At 36.5% G+C, this 14,838-nt stretch overlaps 2 protein-coding genes across 7 annotated transcripts; one reads left to right on the forward strand and one right to left on the reverse strand.

The window, feature by feature from the left end:
• Nucleotides 1-260: 260 nt before the first annotated feature.
• lnpk (lunapark, ER junction formation factor) lies at nt 261-7,415 on the reverse strand. 6 transcript variants are annotated; one of them, XM_043241568.1, is made up of 14 exons: nt 7,334-7,415; nt 6,930-7,046; nt 6,802-6,843; nt 5,349-5,536; nt 5,113-5,171; nt 4,895-4,935; nt 4,707-4,790; nt 4,567-4,618; nt 4,285-4,491; nt 3,239-3,344; nt 3,034-3,104; nt 2,778-2,942; nt 2,466-2,552; nt 261-1,465 (listed from the first exon to the last, which is right to left on the reverse strand). In XM_043241568.1, exons 2-14 carry the CDS (start codon nt 6,954-6,956, stop codon nt 1,284-1,286), a joined length of 1,311 nt encoding a protein of 436 aa, XP_043097503.1. In that variant the 5' UTR covers nt 6,957-7,046; nt 7,334-7,415; the 3' UTR covers nt 261-1,283. The 6 variants fall into 6 exon arrangements, with proteins under 6 accessions (XP_043097503.1, XP_043097505.1, XP_043097507.1 ...); XM_043241570.1 differs by having other exon boundaries at nt 6,930-6,979; nt 7,334-7,393; XM_043241572.1 differs by lacking the exon at nt 7,334-7,415 and adding an exon at nt 7,195-7,324 and having other exon boundaries at nt 4,354-4,491.
• Nucleotides 7,416-11,574: 4,159 nt separating this feature from the next.
• Nucleotides 11,575-14,615, forward strand: mtx2 (metaxin 2). Its single transcript, XM_043241574.1, has 10 exons — nt 11,575-11,735; nt 12,106-12,153; nt 12,269-12,315; nt 12,424-12,496; nt 12,686-12,762; nt 12,844-12,936; nt 13,466-13,504; nt 13,636-13,761; nt 13,844-13,920; nt 14,015-14,615. The coding sequence occupies exons 1-10, from the start codon at nt 11,696-11,698 to the stop codon at nt 14,217-14,219; spliced, it is 825 nt and encodes a 274-aa protein (XP_043097509.1). The 5' UTR covers nt 11,575-11,695; the 3' UTR covers nt 14,220-14,615.
• The last annotated feature ends 223 nt before the right edge of the window (nt 14,616-14,838 follow it).

Below are 14,838 nucleotides of genomic sequence, written 5' to 3' on the forward strand. Positions count from 1 at the left end.
TGATTGCTTGAGCTGGTGTATTAATTAACCAAATTTTTAAGATGAAAACTAATTACATTTTAGACTTAATTGCTATGGATAAAAAGGTTTATGTAATAAACTGAACATTACCTCAGTGAACAGTAAAGCGCAAGTATTCATCTTTTGATTATGTATCAAGCAATATTTGCTGAGACACTAGCATCACAAACTTTCAATTAGCCATTCTATATTGTGCTTCTTAATTCTTTCCTGCCAGACAAAAACATACTTTTGCTGAATCATTCTTTACAAAAAGCATTTTATTGGATTTACCATGCACACGATCCAGTCTGTAAATGCAACAGACATGTGCACAACTTACTGTACTGACAAACAAACAAGTGGATAATTCCAGTTTCAAAGCACATGAATTTTGTGTTGCTTACCGAGATAAGAGTCAATTCACAATGAACATGGAAATTAAATAACTAATGATGAATGCAGAGGAACAATTGACTACAAAATGATCATCATCATAATTTTTTGTAAAATCCATGAATGAATACCAGTGTCACTTCTGGCACCAGTTGACTTGTAAAGCGTAAACATCAATGCAAACATCCTACGTACGAAAACCGGTTACATTGACAAATTTAGCAATTTTGTAAACTGTTGAATAAGTCCCAGACATATTCCTAACCAGAAAGGCACAAGACAGTTGAATTATTATACACAAACAAGTAAACTGTTGGCCAGAAAACACAAGCAATTAAAACAATTCAAAACAATAGAATAAATATTTAAGAATCAAAATAGTGCATTTGGCAAAAAAAGAAAAACACTGCTTCCCCTACAAGGACTATTTTTTTCCGAGTGTATTTTTGTTCAGCTTGCAGTTTCAAATAATTCTGTAAACACAAAAACAGCTAAACTCCTGCTACATGTTTTATCCTTATTTACTATGCAACTGAATGCTAACACTGTAAAATTCTATTCTGACTTTACTGATTGCAATTTGTTTGTGAAACCACCCTCATAAACAAACCCTGCACAGGTATTGCACTGGGTGTTATCACCACCATGGGGCGCACCACACCATTAGTTTAACAAACTGTAAAGTGATATGACATTTAGCCATCTATATGTAAACACTGTGGTGCATATATAAATAAATTAGCAGTAAAAACTCTTAACAGCCTCCAGAATTACTAAGATGTACTTAACAAACATGCCTTAGAATGAACTCAAACAAACAGCCAAAACCAAAAGCTGAAGGGTACGGCGTTGATCAAAAACAGGTATAAACTGCATTTAAACACAGTTTAGATTGATTCCTCCTCTTTCTGCTGTTGCCCCTGAGGTCCAGTCTCTTCCTGTTGGGCATCCTCTGAGGGGGACGGGCTCTGCTGAGACTGTGCCTCTTCTTCCTCTGATTCACGTGCAGCAGGGGGATCTTCAGCGGTAGGGTCCTGAGGCTCCACAGTGGTAGACCTTTCCATGTCGTCTGTAAAAATTAAATAATGAATCATTAAAAGTTCACTGCTGAAAGCCATGCCAATTTCTGTTGTATTGTTGTATATGTATTAGGCCTGTTATTGCATTAAAAATTAAGAATATAATTGGTGGTATTCTTCATTCAATATGACAATACTTGTTTGAAAAAAACACGCATGCATAATCAAGACTGTAAAAAAGCCAATTAATAAAGGCAAAAGATAATGAGCCATGCACCTAAGGATTTGGAAACAATATCAGTTCAGATTTTTTAGGGAGAGGTATACAACATTTTAGACATTCAGTATCTAAACAAGCATCTGATCTTACTAAAACTAATAGGGCCTAGTAATTTAGTGGATATTTTGCTGTATTAACATTAGTTGCTCCAGTCCACATTTAGCAAAAATCATCATTTTGGTTTCCGTTTCTAAGGCAAAATAAGCTGAATGTCAAAAATGATGGATATTTCCCATAAGACGGATTTAAAAAAAAAAAAAACAGACAAAACATTTCAAATCGTATATTAGAAAACTTTTTCCTATGCAGTATTCGAATAACATTTACAGCCATTCACAAACACACACCTTCCTGCTTTGTAATGGTGACAGTCATTATTGTATTGTGTGATTTTGTGTAGAATGTAGAGTGGTCTATAGATAGGAAATTATTGTGAGCATCATGCAGTGCATACACTACAATTTAAAACTTTGGGGTTAGAACAATTTTTGGAATAAATCAATTTTATTAAGCAAGGGCACATTAAATTGATCAAAAGTGACAGATAAGGCATTGACAACGCTACAGAAATTATATAACAGTATATATTGCAGCACTGTTTCAACACTGATAATAAAATTTTAAATTGTAAATTGCATTTTTGATCAAATAAATGCAACCTTAGTGAGCCGAAAACCTTTTAAAAATAAGCATGTAAAATCATCCTGACCCCAAACTTTTTATAGTAATGTGTGTTTAAGTAAAGTGTGTCTGCGTGTGGGTTCTGGGACCTGCAGGGAAATTCTTGAAACTATGAACTTTACTCCAAGGGGTGCCAGAGTGAGAAACACGAGTGGAGCGTGCCGAGACAATACGCTCTAAAAAAACACACAAATGAAATAAAATACAACATTCATTCATACAAATAATAAATGTGAAGGATTTCTTCAAAACTGCACGTCTCGACTTTAAAAGTGTTCGTTTGCTTTCCTCTTTGAGGCTTTCCAGCTGCAGTTTTGATTGACAGACGGCATGACAAGATGACAAAATGATTCGATGAGGTCTTGATAATGAGGTTACTGGCTCTCAGCAGCATCAAATACCTTCAGGGGCGTCGCTGTCCTCTGGTGTCTCTGTGGCAGCAGAAGACTGTGTTTCAGGAGATTCAGAGCGAAGTCTGCGCTCAAAACTGAATTCTGGGAGTCTGGGTGCCTGGGGGCGTGTCTTTCTCGCCGGGTTCATGAAGTAGCAATAAGCACAACGGAAAGCTATAACATAAAACATCACATTAAGTAAAATACAACCCTCAGGGAAGGAAGTATCTTCACAGATCCGTACCGTGTTCTGACAGGTTCTTACCTACGTACTCAAATTCCTCTTTCAAAGCCATACCATTGTGGGAAAAGCACTGCTGGCAAATCAATGCATATCTGAAAGTATACGAATAAATGGGAGGAGTGCAAAAAACAAATTATCATCACATGTACTGACATGACTGTAGCGAGTGCAGTGTTCAGTGTGTATCTTTACATCAAGCTGGATGCATGTCACACCAGCTGAATACCTGTTCTGCGGTCCATCTCCCACCAGATACTCAATAACCCTGTCCACAGCGCTGCGCTCTCGTGGAAGGATGGGGCGAGCAAGAGGAGGACCAGGTGGGCGCATACCTGGTCATAAGCAATAACAACAGAGGCCTTATGAAGTTCAGCTCATGTTAAATCCCCGGAAAATGTTGATTTAGTGAGGAATGCATTAATCCTCAAACAACAAGCAAATAAGGAATTTTTATACAGGCTTAAACTGTGTTTGATCCACACTTAAAGGGATGGTTGTAATTCACCCTCATGTCATTTCAAATCTGCATGACTTTCTTCTGCAGCATTTTGAAAAATGCAAATCAATGGTCACCAACAACATTCACAATATCTTTTGTGTTCTGCAGAAGAATGATCATCGTATAGGGCTGGAATGACATGAGGAATGACACGATATCACAGTTATTTTAAGCGAACTTCTGTTTTAGAAAGGACACCTTCATAATGCACATAAAATTAGAAATTTTTGCTTACTTTTACATGTGGAATTTAATAGAATGTACCTAAAACTAGGGATGCATACAATGCTTTTATACATATATAATTTTTTTCCATTTCTATATATATTTATTCTAAGTTATCAACACTATAAACACGAATAATAACATAATTAAATTAGAATACCTAGAAATAATTTTTTTTTTTTTTTTTACTGTACAAATTTTATATTATTTAAAATTAATGTTTTAATTTCAGACAAAATAGCACTGTATTTTAGTCTTGGCGATTTAATATTTATTGTAAAAATATAAAAATAATTATCAGTGCATTACAGTCCAAAATCACTAACACACAGCCATTTGTACTGTATGATCAAAGATGCTAATGTTCAATAAATAGGAGCGTGTATGAAATAATAAAAAGTATGATATCACCTATTAAATATAAAATTTATTTTATTTACGGTCACAAGTATTACCTGCTATTTTATCAGAATGTCAGAGTCACAGCTATCCGCTCCTCATTTACTTATCCATGCAATGGTTTATATATAAATATGAGTGTACTGAACCTGATCCAGGTCCAGGTGAATAAGGATTCATGCTTCTTCTCATCATTGGTGTTTCTGCCTGGCTCGCACCTGTTGGGCTGGCTACAGATCCAGCTAGCCCTTTCTCTGGAGGCCCTCCTGGGGCAGCGCGAAGGGGCGTGCCTCCTGGGGTCATAGGACCCGATACTGGACCAGGAGTAGCCATTGCAACATGCCGCTGCCGGAGGTCTAGATATAATGAGAGTACAGCGTGCATTATGCATAAGGATAACACACATAATGAAAAATATAATGCATACAAACCTTGTCCTGGTCTAGGAGTCATATGTGGTCTGACCGGAGTGGCTTCTGCTTCCTGTAAAGACAAACCATATATTCATCTAGCTCACTAGCTCCAAACTATATCCACGTGAAGCTTTATTAATACACTTGACTGTACATACTGCTTTCTTTTTAGATTCTGGATCGAATCTCTCCAATATGAGTTTAGCATTTTTGTAGGTCTCCGTTTCCATCACCTCCTCAAGCTGGCAAAACAATAATTTGTTTGTTTTATGGCACATATGAACAATTGTATTCTCATCCGACAAGCTTAAATCATTAGTTTTAATGTCTCTGAAATCATACTTACTATTTTCCGTTTCTGCGTTTTTAAATCATCCAATTTTTCATCTGAAACAGAAGACGCCTTAAATTAGTCAATCTATAAAGACATTGACTCCAAAGACCAGTGAGTGAGTCAATCAATCAAATCTTAATCAGTTACCTGTCAAGATCTTTGGTGTATTCAAACATATTTATGAACGATTCCATAAGACGCACAAAATGAAACCATCAAAAAATGCTTACTGTTTCTCTCTGTACGTTTGGAGAATAGGAAGATGAACAGTTTTCGTACTAGCAACACTCTATTAAGAGACAGAGCATAAAATTAAGCAAAATAACTAATCCGCAAACTAATAATGCAACACAACCTATAAGTCAAGTATAACAGAATGCAATATATATATATATATAAATGTATATGTATATGTATATGTATATATGTGTGTGTGTGTGTGATATGAATAAAATGTAAGACTCACAGAGCAGGAAAGGCCAGCAGAGGCAAAGCAGTGATGAGCCGAGCACCCCATTGCTCAGGGAAGTAAAGGTAATAGACACACAGACATGTGATCAGGTACAGAGCAGATGAGTAGAAGAGAAGTCTGCCCACCCACAACTTCATCAAACGCTGGTTCTTTGCACGAAATTCCTCGAGGTCCTTTATGTCCTGTGGAATCATGTCAATATTGTAATTACTTATAACAACATTACATGTTGTAAAAATGCTCTGTAAGGTAACCTAAACATGACCTACATTTGATAACATCTAACTTAACCCTGTAAAGTCTACTATGTCACATATTTACTACAAGCCTTCTGTTACACTGATTCATTTTATTTTATTTCTTTTACAGAGTAAATGGCCTTTTACTTTAATTCTAAAAATGTCTATGTTGTGGTGCAGGGCTTTTTGCTGTGAAATCAGTAAAATAAAATGTAAAAATCACTTTTTTGTAATCACCATTGCAAAGTGAAAATGTCCTCGACTTAACTTAATTGCATTTACAAATACTTTAAATTATGTTATTTCATGCTGAACATCTATCTCAACCATCATTGTATTCCATTTCAATAATTTTTTTAACTACAAAGCTTTGATCATAAAGTATTTTTCTAAACTATTAATCTATCGTTATTTTAAAGTAATAACTAAAAGTCTATGTGTTTTGCAACTCTTTAATGCTGTTATACAGAAACAAACTCCTTGATTTAAATTATAAGCAAAACTGATTTTTCCTTTTTGCCCATATAAATAACAACATCTGCACCAAATTGAATATGTTTAATCAATGAGGGCATCGGAATAAAACCGATGTTTGAGAGTGAAGTACATATTCTCTCTGTATCATACAATATGGCTATAAAATCTTGATGTATGAAAAACAAATACAAATCATAAAACACAAGACTCTAACTATTTTTAAGGTCAAGTGGGATAGCAATAACTCCTCAAAATAAATTATAATGTTTGTTTCTATAGTGGCATGAATAACAGATTTGTCACCATGTGTCATGTTACAGCATTTCATTAAAACCTACGCACAACATAAATCTGAGCAACATCGGCCCTGCTAATGTAGAACATGAATACTGAATGTCGAATATAAGCTGTGTTAGTTACATTTGAAAGTACAGTAGAAATGAAACCTAAAGCCCTCTGGAATTGCATAGTGTATTTCTGCAGCTCACTCTAAACCAATGCAGTGACCACTACTGGACGGTTAAGGTCAACCGCAGCAGCCCAGCAAACAGATGGTCCTGTCAATACGGTCTCCAGATAGACTGAGGGTTCAGGAGGCGAGCCAACAATGAGTTACGCTAGGAAATGCAGCCAGTACAAGGGTTCAGATGATGACATACAGCTCTGTGATGTGTGATAAGGTCACAATGGCTGAAAGCAGCCTGTGGGTTTGAAAGGGCTGCACAACATACCTTGTCCAGTACCTCTAGAAGTTCCACAGTGGAAGGTTTAGTCTGTTAAAACATAACAGTTGCATTAATGTTTACAGAATACGTTTGATAAAGAAGTGCAAGAACTCGACTGGGTGTAAAATACTGACCTTCCACCGTGAAATTATGGCTCCCATTCTCAGTGACGCGAAATCCACACCTTAAAACGAAAACCAGCGTATTTTTATAACTCTCGGAACACATCCACACCCATCTAATGAATCTGTCTGCAACACATTGGTCGTGCACAATATTAAGAAACACGCTTGCAACCAAATTAATACAAAACACACGTATGCGTATGAGAAATAAGACAACAGCGCAACTGTCATTTTTGTAAAAGATATTACTGCAACACGGACAGAGAGGAATCACCTGCCCTAAAACTGTCCTGGATCAAATTTACTTAACGTAAAGCCGTGGACAGTGTGATTTAAACATATGTTCATTAGGTTAACATTATGTGGAGCATATTATAAGATAAAAATTTGCACGAGTTCATTCGTTAACTTGCCTTTCTACAGAGATGGGTCGGAGGTTGAGCGTATGGGGGTGACGTATTCATTGGTTTTATCGGAAGTGAATTTCCACTTTCAAAATAAAAGCCGCGCGGCGTACAATTTAAAAGCCTTGAATCAAATGTATCTCATCTAATAGTGATTGAATTTAATTCTGCATCACAACTGCACTGACTGCATGGATTAATGAATTAAAAACTGTAACTTAATTATATAAAGGTATAACCCCACGTTTATGGCCCTTATTTGTAAGATGATGTTCAGAAATTACAATACGAAAAAATCAAACATCTGAAAGAAGAAAAGCAATAAAAGAAACGGCGGTACTGGTATCCTACATGGAAAGATACAATGTGTACATATAGAAATGTAAAAACGGAAGCAAAATGTTTTAGCTGTGAAAACCTGTTTGTATTAATACATCGTGTAACCAGTGAAAAACGTAGCCTGCATATTTTAGGAATCGCAGGAAAAATACGAGTTTCGGGGTGGTTTGGGTCTGATATAGCTTGACGCCAAAACAAGAAAAGGAAGTCTTGTAATCTCAGTCTACTTGTAATATAAAGCTTGAAATGTGAGGATAGGCTGCTCCAAAACACCATATTAACATTACCTGAGCCGTTGAGTAAAATATTATATAGCCCAAGCCTAAACCATGCTCATTCAGGGACCTGCATTTATTGAATTGACGGAGCAAATTGCTCTGTGGAATCTTTTATTTATTTTTATTTGCTAGGACCAGGAATTATGTAGCTGCAGTTATTTTTTCATCTAGCAGTAACAGGAAAGAAAGAAATAAAGGACCATCTCACTTAGATTTATATTATATGACGTTTAACATATATTTTGCTGGTTAATTTCTATTGTACACATATTTTAAATATCGAAATAATCCAAATTCAAATTTACGTTTGATGTTTCGTATCCATCCTACGCGTGGGCTATGCACATTTATTTTTATTAATTGTGGGGAATTGCAATTACACGTAAGCCTACAGTTAAAGGTTTTTATAACAACTATTATTACTGTTATAATGTAACACTGTTATTACAACGACATTATATTAGCCTAAGATAAATGCTGCATAAAAAAAGATACAGACCCATACACCGTCACTTTCGCGTTTACGCGGACACGCGCTCATACATCAAAATGAGTTTTCATTTTAGGAAAAGGAAAATGTAATAATGCACCCATGTACAAATAGGCTAGCCTACAATAAGCCTCTCTCAATTCACACCACACACACACACACACACACACACAGAGAGAGACAGACAGACAGACACACACACACACACACACACACACACACACACACACACACACACACACACACACACGGATTTACTTTAGGATTAGGGTTGTTAGGGTTGCAGACTATTGCCATTTTTTATTCTTTTTGTAATATTGGGATATAATTGAAAGTCAATGAAAGTAATGAAAATAATAATTCGCATTTTTGCTCAAATGTATTTGTTTCCTTCATTCTGTTTCAAGTCCCACGGACACATTTAAGCTGGGTCACAATGTTAAAACAGTGAATTTCTGATTTTAAATTGCATAAGGGATTTTGCTTCTTTGATTCATTTAGTGATAAAAGATTTCCGACTTAACACAGCAGCTAAGAGCAGTCACGCATATGCAGACTCCTCAGTGCTGTCCGTGCCTGACTTCTCCCCTGTATTTTGAGCTATTTCAGGCGTTTCTGTTTCCTTCATTTGTTCGTTTTTGTAGATTGTAAATGGTAAACTGGCAACGCCGCTGTGGGGTAGAAAATCTGCGGTTTCTAAGCTCTTCCCAGCTCAAAAGTTGATTTACAGCTCAGGTTGTAAAACGGTTTTACGAGCCTCGCGCGTCCGTCATTGGGTATCACAGATGAGACGCGCTCCGGGCTCGCGGTGATATTGGCCCCTCTCTTTCCTTCCCACGCGCTCTGTAGCACAGGAAAGCTCGGTACGAGGACGTCTGTCTGCGATTCTGTCCGTTTGATCATTTCTGCGGTAGAGTTTATTTTTGCTTTTGCATATATGAGCCTTTATTTTCCTTTTAAACATCGTCTGTTTGCTTTAATACAGGGAAATGTATTTTAAATAGGCCGTCTCTGCATCAAATGGTAAGTGCAGATGCAAAATCAAGCTCGATGATTTTTTTTTTCTTTTTAAAATAGTTTTTATTGACTTTTTCTAGTCAACCATTGGCTTTATCGGTAATTATGAGTTGTGAATTTTAACAGGGTAATTCTTATAGGCTGGTCACCCTGTGTGTTTTTACGCAGAGCGCAGTTTACATTGATGAATAGGAGAAATTGCAAATCAAAACATTTAGAACAATGAGATAATCTTCAGATGAGGTCAGATAAATTAAAACGTGCTGTGCATTTCTGTTCTATGAGAACATCTGAATTTATTATTCTGGTTTCTTTGTTAACGAATCAATTTAAATTTGAAAGCGAGAGGGTTCTCCTAATTTACTACCTTACTGCATTGCGGCGAGAGAGAGAGAGAGAGAGAGAGAGAGAGAGAGAGAGAGAGAGAGAGAGAGAGAGAGAGAGAGAGAGAGAGAGAGAGAGAGAGAGAGAGAGAGAGAGAGAGAGAGAGAGAGAGAGAGAGAGAGAGAGAGAGAGAGAGAGAGAGAGAGAGAGAGAGAGAGAAACAGAGAAAGAAATGTGGTTTGCTTGATTTCCTAAGATAGCAGATTTCTCAAATATTATTTTTTATTTCATGATAACAAAAGGCACCAATTAAAAATATCTGAAATTAACAACATCAAATGCATGCTAAAAAAAAGTCAATATACAATTAAATACCTCAAAATAGCATTTTTTTAATATGCTTTAATATGATCGAATTAATTGATAATATGTTTGAAATAATTGATACAATGGATAATTTCCTGGTAATTCGTAGGATATCTTAACTGAAATTACTATGCTTTGAATTAGATTTTCTTGTTTACAGGGTTTTTTTTTTATTCTTGGGTGTTAAACATTAACGCCTTATATTTATTTATTTATGTTTGGTCTGGACCGTGGAAACGTTGCTCTTAATTTTTTTTTTCAGGAAGTGTAATTTCTGAACCTACAGAATCTTTGTTCCGTCGTCTATATATACCCTGTAGAACCGAATGTGTGTTTACACGGCACATTCACAGATTCGGTTTTAGGGGAGTATATGGACGATGCAAAAACGTCTGCTGTGAAGATAAAACAACACTGCACTTGCTGAATGCATAAACGACTCAACAGCTTTCTTTTCTTCTTTTTTTTCCATTTAGTAGGCTACTTAAATCAGTGCACATTGCGTGCAAAAACAAACGATGCTGATTAAAATAGCTTTTTTGGGGGGGTTAAAAGACAAATAGCCTATGTTGTGATTTTGTCTAACACCCAATAATATCATAAACAATTAGAATATTACCACGTCTTCAATGCATATTTGTACTGCATTTTGTTTCACCTCTCCTTTTCTTCCCTTCCTTTCTTTTAGCGAACAGGGTAAGATGCACCGACCTGCCCAAGTCTGGAAAAAAACCCAAAAAAACATACAGCAGCACAATAAAACGCATGCACTTTCTGTATGGATACGATGAACATGTGTGTCTGTGTTCTAAATGTACAATGATCTATAATAAAAAGAAAGTGCATAAATGTGTCTTTTATTGTCTCCAAATAAATACAGTACGATAACATCAAGCAATGATTACAATTCATTATCTCTGTTCTCATATTAACAGAGACATTAGCTAATATCACTAATATTAGCTAATAACAGATTTAGATTTAATGCGTCTTAAAAAAAGTTTTATATAGGCATGTTGGTTTTGCGAAATTTAACATATTATATTTACAAATATTTATCTGTACGCATTATAAATATCTGTACGCATTAAGATAATAATAATAGCCAAACATCTGACGAACTGGGAACAATTGAGATGCGGCTCACACACAGCGGAGGCGCGCGCACGTGATTTACTGTCCGCGCGCAGCTCTAATGGCCCCATAATGAGCGCTTGCAGTCAGACACCTGCTCCTCCGCTATAAAACACGTTAGCACTTAAATAACTATAAAACATACAGCGCCTGGAAAAAAATGTGTTATGCTTTAACAAACTAAAATTAAAAAAAAGGGAAAAGAAAACGGTTTTGAGAATAAAAGCAGCTTATGCAGCGAAACGCCGCGTTCGTATTACGCGATCGGAAGTGGAGGAACGCGATTGGCTGAAGAGCAGGAAGCGGGTGACGTCACTACCCGGGGACGGCGGCTTGCTTTGCCCTTGCGTGGGAAACTAATGCCAGTCCGGTTTTTCGGTCAGTTACCGCGCGTTGATTAAAGCAGATTTCCTCTGAGCCGCCATGTCTCTCGCTGCAGAGGCTTTCGTCTCTCAGATTGCAGGTACTGTTTCGTCTTGCCTGCAATGTAGCTAGTCCGTGTGACTGCGTGAGTGTTGTGTGCCAGAGATGGGCAGGTCAGGATGATTATCGGTGCTAATTTTCATCACGGCCGTTTCATTTCTCTGCGTATTAGTAGAGTTAAGCCGAAGCTTCCGTTTACGGGGCTTTTATTTTAGATGTTGCAACGGTTACAGTTTTTATGTTTTCAGCGCTACTGTCAGGGTCAAAGATGAAGAAACCCGTGAAATGTGTATTAATGTAATGTGAGCTAACATACAGCGTAGCTGGATATTTTTGGGATCAGACTGTAAGAATATGAAAAGACATACGCGGTATTATTTGTGAAATGTCATGTCATTTTTCTTTTGCAGCTGCTGAGCCATGGCCTGAAAATGCAACTCTGTATCAACCTCTTAAGGGTAACTTATAAACAAGTAGCTATTTTACACGTAGAATGAACTCTTTACAGCTACAGAATATGAAAACGCATATTAATATATTTTTAATGGGTATTTTTTAAATGTTTTTTTGCAGAGGATCAAATCTTGCTGTCAGATTCTGCATCTTCTCTGGCCGTTCAGGTGAAAAGTATTGCCCTAATGAGCAAATCACACTCTCTTTGGGCTACTTGATATGTAAAAATGTGTTGGTAACCTGTTTTTCTTAACAAAGCTGTTCTTGTTTTGCAGACTTTTCTGAGGATGTGTGGCCTGCCAGTGCTGGTGTCCTGTCGTGCCAATGCTGAATACATGTCACCGTCAGGTGAGCAACCAAAGTCTTCACTATACAATCACTCATTTTCAGGTTTTTGTTTTATTTTTAGTGCTTTTCTTAGTCTTATCTTTTTTTATGGAAGGGTGTTGGTAAAGAGCTTTGGTTTCGTCAGGTTGAATGTTTTAGTTAAGAGTTTGTTTCTATGTCTTGAAATGTCTCTTCCTCTGTGTTCATTAGGAAAGGTTCCTTTCATCCACGTTGGAAATCAAGTTGTGTCCGAATTGGGGCCGATCGTTCAGTTCACAAAGGCAAAGGTATCACTCTTTCCCAAAAAAAAAACATATTCCATATGAATTCTACAGTGTTTGACTGCTGGCTGATATTGCTGTCCACAGGGTCATTCTTTGAGCGATGGGTTGGATGATGTCCAGAGGGCAGAGATGAAGGCTTACATGGAGTTGGTCAATAACATGCTGCTCACTGCGGAGGTACAGATCTGCACTCAATAGCATGAAAAACCTTTTTCAAGAGTTTACAATTTCCTTTTGAATGCTTTTATACACACAAATTCTTCTTTTAGTTGGTAAAAATATAATAAAATAGTAATATTATGAAATGTTTAACAAAAATAGCACGTTTTCTATTTTAATACACTTAAAAATATTATTTGCTATAATTTATTCCTATGATGGGGATACATTACATCCTTCGGAGATCATTCAAATATATTGTTCAAATATTATTGTAATATACTAATATAATATAAAATACTGAAAAATGCTATTAGTAATATTATCTTGTTGTGCTGCTTAATATTTTTGAGTTAAGATTATATTATTATTATTATTATTATTAAGAGTTTTAACGTTAGGGGTTATAATTTAAATGCTAGCCATATGCAAAAAAATTTTTCTCAATTTCCAGCACATGTGTCTTTTGGTTTTTGGTCATTTACATAAATATTTTGAAATTGTTAAACAGTGCAAACTAGTGAAACTTCTTACATCTTGTTTGTAGTTGTATATCCAGTGGTGTGATGACTATACTGCTACAGAGGTATGTGTCACTTATAAGGATGTTTCTAAATCACATGTAATATACATTATATTAACAAAGATGACATCAATGGCACAAATTTATATATATATATATATATATATATATATTTAATGGTAGTGTGTGTTTAGATCTCTAGGCCACGATACAGTAGTCCCTATTCCTGGCCCCTCAATCACGTTCTGGCCTATCAGAAGCAGTGGGAGGTACGGAGGAAGATGAACGCAATTGGATGGTCCGGAAAGAGCCTGGAGCAGGTATGTTAAGTGTATAATGAAGTGTGTTTCTTTATTCTACATACAGTGTACACAAAGCTTTATGTGGGTTTCGTCATCTCAGGTGTATGAAGATGTGAGTCAGTGCTGTCAGGCCTTGTCACAGCGATTGGGAACACAGCCCTTTTTTTTCAACAAACTGTACGTTTAGTGCACATGCACTACATTTCAGAAGTCAAGCTGATCTGAATGTCTGAACATAACTTTACTGATTGTTGCACTTTCTATGTCACAGGCCAACTGAACTAGATGCTCTGGTGTTTGGCCATCTTTTCACCATACTCACCACTCAGCTGACTAACGATGAGCTTGCCGAAAAGGTCAAGTCTTACACCAACCTGCTTTCTTTCTGTCACCGTATTGAACAGACTTACTTCAAAGAGCACGACCGAGAGAGCCAGTCGGGGTCCTCGCGCCATTCCAAAGGCTCACTTCCCTGAGCACCTCACTTTGCCCAACATTTCTCACTCCTCTGATCTGAAGTGATTGATCTGGCCGAAATTATCGATGTCTTTAATGTCCTGCGTGCATTAAAAGACGGCATTGATAGTTCTGTTGAGGTTAAACCATCTTTACTAGTCGGTAGGAGGGAGAAAGGGCCATTAAATAAGTTTGTGAATATTTCAAGTGTTCCCAACACAATTCCAAACTACGTCTTTGCCTGTTCATAATGCCATAACAGGAACCTGCCTGCTGCAACAGTAGAATTGATTTCTTATATATTTAGTTGATGTAAATCTTTTTTTTTTCCACTGTGTGTTGCCTTTGTCTAAAATGATGTGTACATGGAAAGTGCCTACACTATGAAGTTGAATAAACTTCAAGTTTAGACTCGAGCTTCTGTGTTGAGGAATTCTGTTCATGCGAAGATCAAATGTTTTATTATATGTAAAATATGTGTAATTTTAAACATTTTTAATGTAGTCCTTCGATGTAGCTAATGTTGCTGCGTTTTCTTGGTCCAGCAGGGGACGCAATAATGCTGTATAAAAAAAAAAAATCCTAGCCTGTATTCAATATTCAGTGAATACATAAATTAGGTGTCATTGTTTTGAGCTT

This window comes from Puntigrus tetrazona, chromosome 6 (genome assembly GCF_018831695.1).
Source record: "Puntigrus tetrazona isolate hp1 chromosome 6, ASM1883169v1, whole genome shotgun sequence".
Classification (NCBI taxonomy): Eukaryota; Metazoa; Chordata; class Actinopteri; order Cypriniformes; family Cyprinidae; genus Puntigrus; species Puntigrus tetrazona.

What these genes read in the sequence shown, in the direction of transcription:
- mtx2 (XM_043241574.1), top strand. Translation starts at nt 11,696, where the DNA reads ATGTCTCTCGCTGCAGAGGCTTTCGTCTCTCAGATTGCAG. An exon ending in TTTCGTCTCTCAGATTGCAG is followed by an intron (nt 11,736 to 12,105) that starts GTACTGTTTCGT and finishes TTTCTTTTGCAG; the next exon opens with CTGCTGAGCCATGGCCTGAA. An exon ending in CCGGAAAGAGCCTGGAGCAG is followed by an intron (nt 13,762 to 13,843) that starts GTATGTTAAGTG and finishes TCGTCATCTCAG; the next exon opens with GTGTATGAAGATGTGAGTCA.
- lnpk (XM_043241568.1), bottom strand. Translation starts at nt 6,956, where the DNA reads ATGGGAGCCATAATTTCACGGTGGAAG. An exon ending in TTCACCTGGACCTGGATCAG is followed by an intron (nt 3,345 to 4,284) that starts GTTCAGTACACT and finishes GCTTATGACCAG; the next exon opens with GTATGCGCCCACCTGGTCCT. An exon ending in GGAGATGGACCGCAGAACAG is followed by an intron (nt 3,105 to 3,238) that starts GTATTCAGCTGG and finishes GTATACTTTCAG; the next exon opens with ATATGCATTGATTTGCCAGC.